Source organism: Micromesistius poutassou (assembly GCF_964030765.1).
Source record: "Micromesistius poutassou genome assembly, chromosome: 12".
NCBI classification, from domain to species: Eukaryota; Metazoa; Chordata; class Actinopteri; order Gadiformes; family Gadidae; genus Micromesistius; species Micromesistius poutassou.
The window spans coordinates 19125125-19141454 of NC_140282.1; the positions used below are offsets into that span (position 1 = coordinate 19125125).

The 16330-nt window shown below is 39.8% G+C and overlaps 3 protein-coding genes across 3 annotated transcripts; 1 reads left to right on the forward strand and 2 right to left on the reverse strand.

Annotated features, from left to right (window-relative positions):
• The first annotated feature begins 1373 nt into the window (after positions 1–1373).
• On the forward strand, positions 1374–7105 carry tesmin (testis expressed metallothionein like protein). Its single transcript, XM_084476113.1, has 10 exons — positions 1374–1461; positions 2238–2471; positions 2797–2887; positions 3059–3160; positions 4009–4088; positions 4396–4467; positions 4692–4794; positions 4935–5072; positions 5795–5922; positions 6814–7105. Exons 2-10 carry the CDS (start codon positions 2293–2295, stop codon positions 6977–6979), a joined length of 1059 nt encoding a protein of 352 aa, XP_084332239.1. The 5' UTR covers positions 1374–1461; positions 2238–2292; the 3' UTR covers positions 6980–7105.
• Positions 7106–8749: 1644 nt separating this feature from the next.
• On the reverse strand, positions 8750–10957 carry fth1a (ferritin, heavy polypeptide 1a). Its single transcript, XM_084475820.1, has 5 exons — positions 10656–10957; positions 10254–10358; positions 9916–10062; positions 9476–9601; positions 8750–9208 (listed from the first exon to the last, which is right to left on the reverse strand). Exons 2-5 carry the CDS (start codon positions 10353–10355, stop codon positions 9050–9052), a joined length of 534 nt encoding a protein of 177 aa, XP_084331946.1. The 5' UTR covers positions 10356–10358; positions 10656–10957; the 3' UTR covers positions 8750–9049.
• Positions 10958–12388: 1431 nt separating this feature from the next.
• rplp2b (ribosomal protein, large P2b) lies at positions 12389–14549 on the reverse strand. The gene is made up of 5 exons (XM_084475960.1): positions 14485–14549; positions 13861–13984; positions 13151–13199; positions 12902–13003; positions 12389–12513 (listed from the first exon to the last, which is right to left on the reverse strand). Exons 2-5 carry the CDS (start codon positions 13981–13983, stop codon positions 12434–12436), a joined length of 354 nt encoding a protein of 117 aa, XP_084332086.1. The 5' UTR covers position 13984; positions 14485–14549; the 3' UTR covers positions 12389–12433.
• Between the last annotated feature and the right edge of the window lie 1781 nt (positions 14550–16330).

The window sequence follows — 16330 nt, forward strand, 5'->3', positions numbered from 1 at the left end:
CACACACACACACACACACACACACTCTAGCTCACGCACACAGCGACACACACACACACACAGAGCGAGACAGAGAGACAGAGAGAGACAGACAGACAGACAGACAGACAGAGATAGACGAGAGAGACAGAGGGTAGGCCCATAGATGAAAAGGTCTTGGTGTTGATTAGATTAAAATATGTAACCGCCATATTCATATTTTAACACCAACCACACAAACACGTCAGGGCAAAATACTGACCACTAGGGGGCAACAAAGGGCAGGTTCCTCACTGCGACGCAATGACGGACCCCTTGTGGTGCACCATGAGCACCTGCTAGTGCTAACAGTATACTAGACCCTTCACACCTTTACACAACCTGATGTGTTTCAATTCACCTGGGCCCAACTCCCAATTCATGGCAATAAAATCAAATACAAATATGCTATGTTTGCCAAAATCTTCGTCATCTTAATGGCAGACACACACTCTTTGACACACATGTGTGTCAAAAAAAGCTAATCAACAAAAGTTTGTAAAGTATGTTTAGTTTTTTGTTTTTATAAGATAAAATAAAACAACACTCATGAATAATCACGCATAAAATGTCAACTTGAAATAATCTTACAAGAACTTAAAGAACACCAACCTGAGAACTATGTACAGTCAACGCCAGTTCGACTAATGCATACTACTAACTATACTAATACTATACTAATACATACTACTATATATAATACTATACTAATACTATACTAATACATACTACTATATATAATACTATACTAATACTATACTAATACATACTACTATATATAATACTATACTAATACATACTACTATATATAATACTATACTAATACTATACTAATACATACTACTATATATAATACTATACTAATACTATACTAATACATACTACTATATATAATACTATACTAATACATACTACTATACATAATACTATACTAATACTATACTAATACATACTACTATATATAATACTATACTAATACTATACTAATACAAACTACTATATATAATACTATACTAATACATACTACTATACATAATACTATACTAATACTATACTAATACATACTACTATATATAATACTATACTAATACTATACTAATACATACTACTATATATAATATAATACTATACTAATACTATACTAATACATACTACTATATATAATATAATACTATACTAATACTATACTAATACATACTACTATATATAATACTATACTAATACATACTACTATATATAATACTACACTAAAACATCATCAATCAAATCTCATTACAACTGGCGCGAGGTTTGAGTGACAGGTCCGATGGCCCGCCCTCGCCCGGACACACTATCCTAACGGCGCCCGTTAGTACGCTAGGTCATTTACCAAATTTAGCCAATGAGATAACACATCATTATTCAACGTCAACACTGTTACCAGGTATAACGGACGATACTGAAGTAAATATATTACATTATATTAATTTAACATAATGTTTCACCACCTACTAGGCTCCTCCTGAATTGGCGAGAGCTAACCTGTTAGCCAGAAGAGTCGACCTGATGGGATGTAACCTATACCAAGATAACTAACATTATTCACCTTTTGCTATTTAACTATAACGTTTAATCTATTTTATGTATTCACAATGCTCAGTAAGATAGTCAACAATCTTAGTTGTGTATTCCTTTTAAACTCCCACTACTATGGTTCCTTAATCTAATCTAATCTAATACTATTTTTAGTTTATGTAGTTTTCATGATAAGTCGTTTTGTGAGAGGTGAAGTTCCACCAGCTCTGCAAGCTCACAATGTTTTTATTGTTCTGTCACACGCGTCTGGCCTGTCCTGGGTCCGGCCAGTCAATAGACTTATGTATTATTATATTATATTATTATTATTATTATATGATTACTGCACAGAGGAAGACCCTTCAGGAGGGCGATCGGGATGGCTTTCTGCTAGAGTGTCACACGCGTTTCGTTGCTTTTTATTGGTTGTAGGTATATCCAATAGTCCAGAGGCATTTTGACAACACCCCCTTGGAAATTGAAAATGAACTGACATGTTCCAGACTAATACATTTGCAAAATGGCCTGGGATTAATCCGACCAGAAACCGATTCTGCAATGAATATTTCTTCACTATTGTAGCGCTAAGCACAGGTGTTATTATTATTAGGTTACCCTTGGATGTATATATTGATCCAATCTTTTTTCCTTCAATGTCAATATAGTCCTGCTGCTTCCTGTGCAACATTCCTTGAGGCTAATAGAAGAACCTTCACAACCATGGAGCAAGGGCACTGCCAGGATGCAGAGGGAATGTGCTTCAGTGATGTCCAACCGTTAATAATGGGCTGTGTGTGGACCATGCAACCGCCTGATTCTATTCTGCCTGAGAATCTTCATCACCCTCTTCAGCAACATGAACCCTATGACGTAGTGCATCCTCACTGTCTGAGCTTCAGGTCATACATCATTCATTCTTTTTGCACTCAATTTTAGGATTCAGGTGATCAGTTGTATTTAAATGAGTCACACTTGCATTAATTGCTTTCAAAATGTTGTGGTGCCATCTGATGATACTGGACACGATGACACAAAGCTAACTAGAGCAGTTGATGGAGCAATTGCATTGTCTGCCGTCCCATCTGAACCAAATCTGAACCAAAATGTGTATGAGGGCAATCATTTCACCAAGCAAATGCTTTTTTATTGCCATTATAATCACAATCCAGACATATGGTAGAGGTCCTTGCATAACAGGATTACTGTCCATTCAACTCAATCTAGCCCAGTTGCAGGTCATCTAGAGAATATTCCCCACAGCTCAATCTCGCTCCCATGGGTTACAGTGGGAGCCATGCACAGTGGTATGATGCCTGTAAGTTTGCACCATCAGTTTAGTTGTACATTAAAGAAATGCAATGGATTTTATTTCATCAGTACACATCAGTACAAAGGGAAAGAATGAGCACCAAAAGTTGTGTGTTTGTCAAAAATGTCTGTGGTTGCCAACTTAAGTATAACACATGTCTCTCTGCATATTTCTCAGGGTGAATTACATAATGCTATAGCCGGAATCGGTCCCTCAGAGTCTCAGGATGTTCAGCAATGTCAGAAAGAACCAACAAACTCACCCAATCATTTGACAAAGGTTGGTCATTCCCATATTGTGTGTCACAATAGCGAGCAAGTTGTTTTCTGCCCACTATTTATATATATATATATATATATAGTATAAATCTACAATGTAATCACTGTTTTGCCTAAAAAAAACAATGTGCATACTTATTATTTAACCAACCACATTCACGCAGCGCAATGTTCGTTTAGGAAGTACGACACAAATAAGTGAAATAAGCACTGACAGATAAAATAGTATGTCTCAAGTAAAGCTGACTCCACCATTTTGTCCTCACACCGTAAACTTAACGAAAGAAAAACGTTATCCTCCACTGTTTCATACTGCTGCTGCGTTTACTCCTGGCAAAGTCAACTTAAGTGCAGCGATGAAAAGCTTGAGCTGGATCAGTGTCCAGGGTCTCTAGCCATCTCCACACCGTTTTCAAACCCTCTGTGGCGTACACCTTCAAGCCCCCGACCTGCGTACCGTGGACCCACCAGGCTGTCCGTCGCTAGCACACAATGTGGCCCCTGTCACTACACAAAAACTCCATGATCAGGCTCATGGTTAAAGGTGCAATTAGAGTAATAAATCCTAACCATAAACATATTAAAATATGAGTGGAACTTATATATAGTATAAACTTATATAGTTTATGCATCCATGTTATTAGTCCCTGTTGTGTATTGGCCAGAGGTGAGTGTAACCTAACTTCTTACTTAAGAGGACCATGTTGTGCTCAAGGACCCAGCTGTCAACCACTTCACCCAATACCAACACACATATCTCCTTATGTCAATGAATCCTATCACCTTGTTACATCAGGACATATCTACAGTATTTAACTGCATATAGGTTGACTTGTCCACTGTCTGTAGATGCAGCTGGCAGTTAGTCCTATGTATTCTGAGACCAGACTCAACCCAGGGGAATTGAAGTCAGAAGCCACTGGTAAACGGTAAGGCTGTAGAATCAAAAGCAAAAAAGTGACTAGGGTTAGGGTTAGGGTTATTAAGGACAATAAAAAAAAAGAACCCTTACCCTCCTAATGTCGTTGAGATTCCCTGACGTTATGTATGTAGTTATACATAAAGACATGCAACAACAATACAATTATTCGATTTTGACGATTGTGAAAATATAACGTATAATGTAGTTTCATCCTAATGCCTATGTATGTAATCCATAATCCATCCATTATATAATTATGTATGTAATGTCTTTACATTGTATGATTCTATTTTTTTCGGGCCTGTACCCAATAGGATGAATAGGACCATGCGTGATTCAAAGTCCAAGAAGCCCTGCAACTGTACCAAGTCCCAATGCCTGAAACGGTGGGTGCATTATGTCATTTTATAATAATTGATACAGTATAGCAAGAGCTTAAATAGAGTATGCTCATTTGCTTTCCACATACCCATAACTCAGTTAGGTGTGCATAATTGTTTCCCAGTTTGGTGAGAAAATGCAGGAAGACGAGGACACACACACACACACACACGCAGGTTTTTTTGTTGTGGGTTGACCATCTTAGTTTGTATATTTCTATCTTTACCAGCTACTGTGACTGCTTTGCCAACGGAGAGGTGTGCAGCAACTGCAATTGTCTCAACTGCTGCAATAATGCTGAGCATTACAACGAGAGGCATACTGCAATCTTGGTTTGTAGACTTGTATCATGAGATCATTATTTGTGTATAAAAACAGCAGCAGTTGACTCTAGCACATTACTGTTGGTTGTATGACATCATGATTAATTGCCACATTTTGTGTCATTCATTGATTGTTTATTCTGCTGTAGAACTGCCTTGATCGTAACCCAGAGGCTTTCAAGTTCAATATTGTCAGTAGGCAATCAGGGGAGGTCAAAGGAAACCACAACAAGGACTGCAACTGCAAACAGTCCAGTTGCCTGAAGAACTACTGCGAGTGCTATAAGGTGAGGACACACACACCCACACAGACACATCCACAATAACTCAAACCAGGCTTAGGTCTTGCTGTTTTGTAAAAGGAAACGCAAAAGTGACAGGCCTTGGTCTCCTCAGAAGCACTTGACCAGGAGTCAGACTCTCTATTCACCACTAAGTGGTGAATGTAAGATTCTCTAATGCGATCAAATTAATAATAAAGAATGAAAGACTATTACAGCACACCAATTAGACTTTTTTATATATTGCCCAGTGGGTTGTTCAGTCAAGACACACTTCTTCAGCGTGTATTCTGGCAATTTCACAATCCATATACACAGGTGGGATTAATTACAGGTAACCACAACCAGCATAACGAGTACATCCCATTAGGGGGAACCACAACCATCCAGGCAGTCTCAGGATGTAGGATACTAAAAGATTAACTGAAGAAACAATAATTAAATTCACTTTATCTGACTCTTCCTGCAGTGATCATGGGTTAAAATATTTAGTATTCCATTTTATTACTGTTTTTATACAATAAAGAAATATTGTTTTGTATTTATTGTTTGTACTGTTTTCCTATTTTGATTTGATATGAATAATTTGTAACTTGTATTGAATGGTGCTTTGTGCATATTGATAGTTTGACTATAGTGGGATACTATTGCAGCAAAGCTGATGTTGAGAAACTTTATATATATATATGGTAATAAGAAACACAATCTCTCATTGTGTTTCTGTGTAGGCCAAGATGATGTGCTCCTCTACCTGTAAGTGTGTGGGCTGTCTGAACTTTGGGGATGACTCGGAGATGAAGACCCGGGTTCGTGGCGGCACAGAAATCAGCTCCAATAACAAGATGCAAAAGGAAACGTAAGTTTTTGTCTTAAGTCTTTAGCACAGCATCGTTTGTTAAAAGCAGAGTACAGTTTGACGGGATTTTGATTATTTTTTAACAGATGCATGTTCGATACAGGGTCTCAGACTTAACCCAGCTAAACTATATGTCCAGTTGTGAAAAGTGGAACCTACTTTCACTCCACCACCCACATTGAAACATCTTCAATTTGGTGCACATCGTGTATAATTGGCAGGGCACTCCACGTACATGCTCTAGACGGGGCAGGGCACTCCTGTGGCTTGTTTCCGTACACATATGCTAAATTGGATTACATTTTTGCTGACATGAAAATCCCAGACACGCTGGGCTGACACACGCCGACAGCGGCTTGGATTTGCGTCTCCTTACAACATATTTAGTGTGAGGAGGCCTGTAGTCGTACTATTTGAGAGACAACTTCACACTCAAAATAGCAAGTAGGGATGACATCACTGCAACCGGCTTTGTGGTGGGTCTGTTGCGTTTTGGCACAACCTCACAGATGATCCATCTCGCGAATAAACCGGTGATGGAGAAGCAAATCAACGCAGGACTGTCGGACTCGGCTCGGCTGAAAGTGCCAATGGGAAAGGGCCAAACTAGGGGCAAGGGGCTGATATATTGTTTTGGCATCGTTGTCTAACTAATAGATCAATAGATAGACACGTCATTTCATTATCCCTGTTCGGAAATGACTTTGTGGCAGCACAACAAGAAAGGACAAGACAACACAATAAACTCACTAATAGGCAACTGAAACGGAGATTGTGGTTAATCCCTTCAATGGAACAGAAGCCAATAGTACTACAAGAAGACATTAGATTGCCATGGGTTTATTGTTATACATGCAATGAAAAATAATTTCTTCAATGTCTTTTGTTTAGATGCCATCCGTCGCTGATCACTTTGGCTGTGGTGGCAGACACCCGTGACTGCCTGCTGGCCCAGGCCGTACAGGCAGAGAGGGAGGGCTGCTGCTATGTCCTGGCCCAGAGGATGATACTCCAAGAGTTTGGCCACTGTCTTACAAAGATTGTGGAGTCCATTTAATATTTATTTTCATATTTAACACCTTGTTAATTGTTGAACTAACAAAAACAGAGTTTATACAAATATTTTGTGATTTAGTCATAGGTTTTACGCAAATAAATTAATATTATGAAAATAAACTGGTAAGATAGAGTGCAAGTCTATACACACATGCGCAGTGCGCACACACAAAAGTATGCTTGTGTGTTTCTTAGCCAAAGTCCAAATTCTAAATATTTTTTAATCATTAAATGAGGTGTCTAAGAAAATCCAAAGATCAAGTGGCAAACTGAGAAACACACTGGAGAAAACAATTGAAATGTACTCAGGTGGCTTGAACGGTGGATTTTGTATTACTGTGACCCAACAGATGCATTGGACAGGCTCGGAAATTTTTAATTTGTGTTCAGTTGATACTCGTTCTATGTACATTCTTACAACCAGGAACTAAAAGCTAACCCTAAATCAAACACCCCTGCTTACACTAACCATCAATACCTTATCAATACGTCAATACATATTGAAATGTTGCTCTGCACTCATAGTACACCCACTAACCTTGCAACTTCTCACTTACCTTCTCATTCTTCAAGTCTGTGAGCATGCGCAGTGGCTTCTATACAGAATCACAACTTGTGGAGTCGTTCGTTAGTGCGCATTCTTGGAAAAAAAACGAAGAAATGTTACAGCTATGGGAGCTTGTCATTTCTTTTTTGGGATACAATGGATGACAATTAATGGCCAACTTCCCGAAATCGGGCTGTTGAACACGAGAGGAGGCGAGTTAAACAAGAATCATGGCTGATTTACATCTTGTCAAAATTCGAGCCAGCCAAATACTTTGATTTTTTTTGTTTTTAATGACTTCTAATTGACAACAGGTGTTATTCCTACACTGGACAATAACCTATTTTTTTATTGGATATTATTTAGAAGCACTAATATCCAATACAATAGGTTGTGTCTTATTGCCCATTGAAGGGATAATATGTTGTATTGCTTTTGCATTGCATTTAAGTGTTAATAATATATGTTATTGATTGGGAGTCACATGACATGGAACCTATTGAGGAAAAAAAAGCAAAATATTAACCAAATAGAAAAAGCACTAAAATCTTATAAATGTGTATATTACTGTGTAGTATTAATATCTGGTATTTATTTTGCGTAGTAGTCGTTACCAATCAAAATACGTGTGCTACATAAGCATAAGGAATTTTCTCGAATACGGTCAGCACAAATGTAAATAAAAACGTGTCATTCAAACAGGAGTTCAACGGCGGCCCCTAACTGAAACTCCGTTGGTTACTCCCGAGCCCTTGGAGGTGAGCCAACTGTCCGTTACTGAAACAGTTAGAAGCCAGTGGAACCGAGTGAACGTCTTTTGAACATCCGTTGAATCTAACTTGACCGGCATACCGTGACACTGGACCGAAATAGCACTTAAAAACCGATCCCATTTACTCACGTGTCGACCATAGTCACACACCAAATTATAAACTGGCAGAATTTAAAAATAATTCAGACAAATATTTGCAGATGTTTGAGTTGAGCCAGGAGAGCCCCATTTGATGGTTTAACCATCCAGACCGGTATGCTACCGATTGTTACGCACCAAGATTAAAGTATTGCGCCTTTGATTAATTCTGGTTGGACGTTGGGTAGCCAAATCTATATTTTTACCATCTAAACCCTAACAAAATGCAATTGGCATTGATAGTAAAATTGATCTCCCTCTCCCCCTCCCTCCCCCCCCCCCCCCCCCCCCGCCGACTGAAATATGACAAAACGTTCAGAATCCAGAGGGTTCGTTTTATTAAGCTTGATTACATTTCAACTGCTAAACTTTGCAGACACACACTGGTGATTGGGGCAGTTGACTGAGCAGGGTGAGGCATAAGGACATAAGGACACTGGACCAACTACATTATTCAATGAAGGGCCACTAAGTGATCTGTAGTCAATATTGGTGGCTTATGAAGAAGAAGAAGAGCTAAAAGATCAAAGCTTGGACTGGTGGGCCAGTACCAGGCACACAGACTATTTGTTTAAAGATGCACGTATAAATGGATGGAATACATCAGGAGACGTCTATGTGCTCTGCTTTCCCAGGGTGTGTTTGTCGAACAGGTACTCTGCCATGCCGGTCTGGGGAGCCCCCATGCGGCGCAGGTTGGTCACCCAGTCTGAAAGCTCCTTGATGGACTTCACCTGCTCATCCAGAAAGTGGGTCTCGATGAAGTCACACATCTGTCAGAAAGATAAAACAAAGATCTGTTAAGTTTAAGTTTTTTTTAAGTACTACAGAAGAACTGAAATACCAGAATAGACTGGATTCAGTCAAATTCAACAGGTTATAAATGCTGAGGACGCAAAAGAGTCAACACACATTGGACTTTAACCATTGCACAGCAACTGGTAAAGAGACCAAACACTAAATGATATGCATTTATCAAGACTGGGAGGGTACTTTGATCCTTGTTATTTTAAAACGTAACAGGACTGAGAAATACTCACGTGTGGGTCGGTGTGATCAGCGGCCAGCTTGTGCATGTCCAGCAGTGACTGGTTCACACTTTTCTCCAGCTTCAACGCAGCCTCCAGAGCCTCCACGCCACTCGCCCACTCATCCTTCTCAGGTTTCTAGAGAACAGAAAAACGGTCGCTCATGAGTCGCCCCACGTTAACTGCTCTTTGGGTGTTCGGTTTAACGTTTAACTCGTGTCTCGTGAAGATTGCACTGAGTGCTAAAGATTAGGGTTCACATTTAAACGCCCTCTTTATCTCTTTCACCTCATATCCCCTCCCTCACCGACTTGTTTCACAATTCCCTATGCAGACCAGTCAGTGGTAGAGTGGATCATTATGTAGAACACTAATGGAGATGAATTAGATCAAATTCATAAAGATTTCTAAAATACATTAAAAGGAAGTTGGAAATGCCCCCAATGACGTACCCTGACGTCTTGCAGGAAGATCCGGCCTCCTCTCTCATTCTGCAATTTCATCAGTTTCTCGGCGTGCTCACGCTCCTCATGAGACTGATTGAGGAAAAACTTGGCAAAGTTGCGCAATGCGACGTCATCACGGTCAAAGTAGTATGACTGCAAAACAAACAAAACAACATTAATAGTGTAGTTAGTAGTAAAGAGACCAGGTATGACGTTGCAAAAAAAAAAAAAAAGTGTTTACAAAATATGAATTCCTCATAAGCTGATCCAATCGGTCGTTTAGTGGAAATGAGCATGACTTTATTAGTTTATTTTCTTAGTGATAACCAGGCATCGGGTCTCACCATGGACAGGTAGACGTAGGAGGCGTACAGCTCCAGGTTGATCTGCCTGTTCACGGCCGCCTCGCAGTCCTGGTGGAAGTTCTGTCTCACTGCAGAAGTCATTTTCTGAAAAGACAAACAAAACATTGCGTGTTTTCGATTGTTTTTTTCGATTGTTTTCGGAAAAAAAAACATTAGTCACACATAGGGGCCATGGCCGACTATAGAAATAACGATTGTGTATCAAAACGTGTCAGTGTTCAAGGTTAAATTTGGGGGGAATTGACAGGATTAAATTAAATGTATCAGGTTCCAGCGACCTGGTAACGTAGCTGCGCAGATAACCAGTCCACGACCAATGCCATAACAGAACACGACGCGTTGTTGTCTAACACATTACCACCGTAACCCAGTCCCTCTTACCGTGGTGGTTTCTTGTGGTGTTTAAGCACTCGGTCGGACGTCGGGTCGTCTTGTTGATATTCGGGTCTGCGCGGTTAGCTGAACGGCTAGCGGTGTAGGCCAAATGATGACACTCGGAGAACAACAACCGGAGATCTAAAGCAAAACTGGCGAGCGTGCAGTAGTAAGATATTTAGGTTAATCTAAATTTCTGATTGAAGAAATTTGTCCAAAGGTGGGGTGAAAGACAGCGGAAAGGTTGCCGTTCAAGCACTGTTGAAGCAGGTAACCTTCACTGTCCGTCGACGGGTTGATTATGAAACGACGCGGGAGGCTCGGCGAGAGTATATGACGGGAAGCGTGACGTCATCAGGCCCGCTCAGAGGGCGTGGCTTACAGTAATTACAATAACTAACGTTATCCTTTCTATAATAACACTGTTTGATTGTTAATGTTCTACATTTCAGTGTTCAGTCCGTGTCATGTTTAATAAACAATTCATTTGAGAAAAAGAGATCGAGCGTTTGGTAATGTAGATGTTGACTCATAGTGAATGAGTCAATGGTGAATTTCCATAAAATCCACTTCACACGAGTTAATCATTGATTCCGTCGTGGTCATTTTTCTGAGGGTGGATAAGAGCACACACTTTCATCACACCTTGAACTACTTGGTTGAAAACTGCTGTCCATACCACAATACCTATTTTCCCAGCAGTAGCTCACAAGATAAATTATGGGTCCGTTCCAAATATGTAGGCCTGGCAGCGCACCAGTAACCTAGACAATTCTATTTTTTTTACATGTTACAATTATAACAGAAAGTTACTTTATCCTACTATTGACACTCTGTGAAAGGGTCCGTAGCTGTCAGTGCCAACTACTCATTTACCAGAAGCCAGTGTCCTAGGTATATTTTGAGCCATCCTTCTGCCAACCAATAACCAGAGAAAATAATGTGTACACATTTATATACACTTTGTGACCTGATCTACTTCCTTCACAAAGTGTGAAATTCAACAATATAGGCATACTCAGTACAAACTATGCTTTCTTAATCTGATTATCAAAAAAAAAACTTTTACTTTAAAATGATCAGAACAACCAAATATTTGAAATTCAGAAAAATCCAGCCTTCTTGTTTGGTATTTGTACTTTATAAATGAATCCATTATAAATTATTGTATTCATTTGTCTATCAATTAATCAACTAATTATTGCAGTCAGGCATTAGGTCATGCCACATATTTATGCACATGGTTCACCCAATGCCCATTGGACTCCAGTCAGAAGGCTTTCCTTTCCCATCTAGGGAGGAGGATTTGGGTTAAGTAAGTGAGACTATGCCTGAAAGACATCACAATATAACTTTATCATATTGATAACTAATCATAATTGTAATGACCTAAAAAGACTAGGAATTACCATGCTGGATTTAAACACTTGTTTGACACTTAATATGACCTTCCACTGTTGATTGATAAATACTCCAATGTTGATACAATGACACACTGAACTATTGTAAATATGTATGGAACTGTTTGTCACAAATCCAGCTGTTAGATTCAGTGGTCCAGTCTCTTATTGATATATATTAAACATGTTTTATATTGATATTGATCAAAAGTCTATCACGATACGATAATTTATTGTTTTGTTGGCCAGGCCTATGTGAGACCATTCAGAATTTTGTCACAAGCACTTCTACACCACAACTGCTGTTAAACTGTATTAACGCATTTCCACTGACAAAGGTTCAAGCAGTATTTTATACAAATTTTATTTCTGTGGTTAACAAGTTTAGTCAAACAAGCCGAATCCCATGTCATCATCAGACTCCTCAGACTCTTCTTTCTTCTCCTCCTTCTTCTTCTCTTCAACTGTAATACAGTAAGTGACAGTCAATGCATGCAACTACTGAAGCCGGCAACTCTAGACAGGACTGTCAGGCACAAAACAAACCGATGTGCAGCAAACCGTTATCAGGCTTGCATTTCATTTAGCAGGGGTTCGACTGCATAATTCAAGTGCTGTCCTACTTTGACACATTCATTAATTTGCAGCAGTCACCCGTCGGCGGCATTTTCTTCCAGCAAGCACGTGTACTTCATATATCTGATTACAACCCACAAGGTTGTGGTTGCTATTGCATACACACAGAATAGTGTGGCCTGAATAGTGTATGGACATAGCTAGATAGAACAGTGTATGCAAAGAACCATGTATGATAGAATTATGTGCATGTTATTTCTGGATCAAGTCACTCACCTGCAGCCGGGGCTGCTGCTGCTCCTCCTCCAGAGGCAGCAGCAGAGGTGGCTACTGCTGCTACTGCGCCACCTGCTGGCATGCTGGCCAACTTGCCATTACCTACCAAGAGACAAGTGGTGTCAGGTCAAAGAAAGTAACAAAACGTTTAGCGTCCAAGAAGTCATACTATTAAAATAAGAACGAAAGCATTGAAAGTAGCTAACCATGTAAGCACAATGTTTAGACTTCAGACAAAGAGAGCCTCACCTTGAGCAATGACCTCATCGATGGTTTTGCCATCAAGCTCAGAGATGACCTATTAGGAAGAAAATCAAATGAATCACCATAACAGACCCGATTTGCTTTGAGATTACTACGGGCGGTGCAGTCAAAATCCTAGCAGTGTCAGAAATTTGCCCTACGAATCCTAGTTACAATGTCTTCCTGGTGAATGACCAATAGCAGCATGATAAACACGCCATGCTAGAATGGCTGAAATACACATAATCGAATTGTTAACAAAGCCACGTTGAACTAATGTTCAACATCAACAACTTGTGCAGCTGGACACTGCTGGCAATCATATTTATTGACAATAAGGCAGTCGGCCTATAATGAATGAAACGGACAGAATGTGGGTATGATGGTCTGAAATACCCCCTGGGGGAATGCAGTAACAACCCCACTCAATTCTTTAACTGACTATACAATGTCTCAATCTGCAGTGTAGGTATTAATATAGACTGTACTGTCAACATCACTGGTTGCGTGTATAGCCATATGGCGCCCACCTTACGATTAGTTATTTTTTTTTTTTAAACAATGTTGACAACTATGGGACACACCTATGTACTATAGTGATCTGTGGACACACGTGTAGTGACCATTACTACCCATTTTAGGTTTAGTTCACCATTTATATACACATATGTAAATATATATTCGGTTGCAAGACGATAATTTGGATGCGGTCGGACCTTCTGCATCCTGGTGGCATCAGCCTCGATGCCAACGCTCTCTAGGATCTTCTGGATGTCCTTCGCCTGAGGAGCATCATTGCCAGCTAGGGCTGCGAGCAGGTAAGCGGCAACGTAACGCATCCTGTAGAAACAGGCAAAGAAGAGCAACAAGGCAATTATTACGAGAGGAGAAAACTGTTATAACAAATATGTAACTTTTTATAATATATAACATTTCTCACGGCGTACAGCCGTCAGCCTGATGCTGACAGGCGGATGATGCCAACTTAAAGTCATCGGGATCAGATAACTACGAAGATGATGCTGCTGCAGCTTGGATGTTGGAAAAGTGATGTCGAGATTAAACACAGTTGTTCAAAGCAACTGTTTATTGTGAACAACAACAGCTTTAGGTTAAAAAAAGATCCCATCACTATCTGCTTCGTGCTAACTTATGGGTCCCTGAGCACTAGCGCCCTGTAGCATGTGAAGCTAATTCCGCTCCGGTTTAAACAACTACAAATACATCGCTTCTCGAGAGAGACGCCGCTACAGAGACGAACATTGAGGAATTGTCTTGGATGGAACAAACTGTTCTAACGTCCATATATTTATTTATACATCGTTTAACCGTCCACTCACTTGCAGAAGAGGTAAAACGCGTGTTCTCGGTGAGATTCGTACAAGCGGAAAGGAAGTGACGTGGTGGAAAGGAAGCTGAAGAAGCGTTCACTGATGACGCCATGGACCAAATCTCGCGGGAAAAATGTCGACTGACTTGGGGGGACAAAAAGACAAATAAGAGACACTCTCAGAACCGGCCCACCTAGTTTTACCTTTTATAAATTATGAGATTTACTTTATGGATTGGAAATTAAATATCGCCGCTATCAATACACAAAGCAGATATACACTAAATAGCCATACTTTAACAGTAAAATGAATACAAAACAAGAACTATCTAATAAATGAAATAACTTAATAATAAAAGTTAAAATAGATGGAAAGATAAACATTAGAGTTCAACTAAATACATCAGACGAATATATACAGTAATGACAACGGACAACGGATGACTCAACACAAGCCCAAACAGCGGTTGAATTGATTGATCGAGGATATCAATTGATTGATTGAGGGTACAACCAATTGATTGATCGTATTCTTTATCAGTGATCCCGTCAGTAATCCCGTGGTACATTGTGGGGTTGAAAAAATAAAATTGAATGCAAACAATCTATGTGAATGTTATTTGGTGTAAACATGAACAATCAATGGGTGGTGCGAAAACGTATACATATTTATCAACATTGTGTAATTCAGATTTTATCTCATTGTAAAAAGGTGCTTTACAGATTCAACTGATTGCATTATGGTGGCATTATTTTACACTTGTTCACAACCAACAGAAAAACAACATTTTCAAGTACCCCCTGGGAGCAAAGTACAACAAAGAGAATCTTGAGAATACAAAACCACACATTATTTGACCTAGTGATTCATTTAATTTCATCATGTGTCTTTGGGAATGAGGGAAGTGAAGATACGTTTTTGCGCAACACTGTCTCACTCCTAGGAACCGTTTCCATTTTCCCGTCCACCCTCTACCCCCAAGACTTCCTCTTTAACCCCTAATGGCGTCACTTACGGAAATTAGTTCATGACTCACCTGTCGACTCACCCGTCAACGTGATCATGACAGATGACCAAGGAGGAGGAATGTCCCGTGGTAGATTTGGTGTGAAGGCAACCATGAGAAACCAAGCTCGGACCATAATCCTGATGTACACAAACAAGTCTGCTGTTGGACATGAGATCAATGTGTTCCTAGAGAGCCCTTCTTAATGAGTCAGGGCTGAGGAGGAGCCTTTAATGGACTGGACACACCAGAGTGCCTCGGCCAAGTCTTTATGCTGCCAGCCGTCACAATGCTGCACACAGCATTAAAAACTTGTTGTTTTTAATGTTGATGTTACGTTCCTAGGTATTTGTGGGGTTTTGGATTTCTCTTAGTTTTTTTCTTTCTCCTTCTCCCTTTCCTGTTTTTAGGAATACAAAATGGCCGTTCGGGACTCCACTGCACTGATTGGAGGAATGACAACGAGGGCCAAGCCATCAGTTAAAGGCTCATCAGTGCCACCTGTTCGGGGGCGAATGCCAGAGGACCAAACACACCAGCAAGCTGGATGCATGTGTGTCTTCGGTCCCTTGTCTTATTGACACATGCTTGTGTCTTACTCACCGTTCTACTGCCTGTTCGTTTTGTGTCTGCTGCATCTTTTCTTTTGATTGACTTTGATTTCTTGCTAAGGTGCTAGTAGCCTTTTTATTTGGTGTCCCATTTTTCTCCTGTTTTTTGTTTAAGTGAGGAAGCTAGGCTTACCCTTTCGTCTTTTTGGTTTTAATTAGAAAGACTTTTTTGTTTAAGGTGAGACTTATGTTTGTTGTTTTGGCCCGTGCTCTGCCTGTCTATAAATAAATCCCTTTG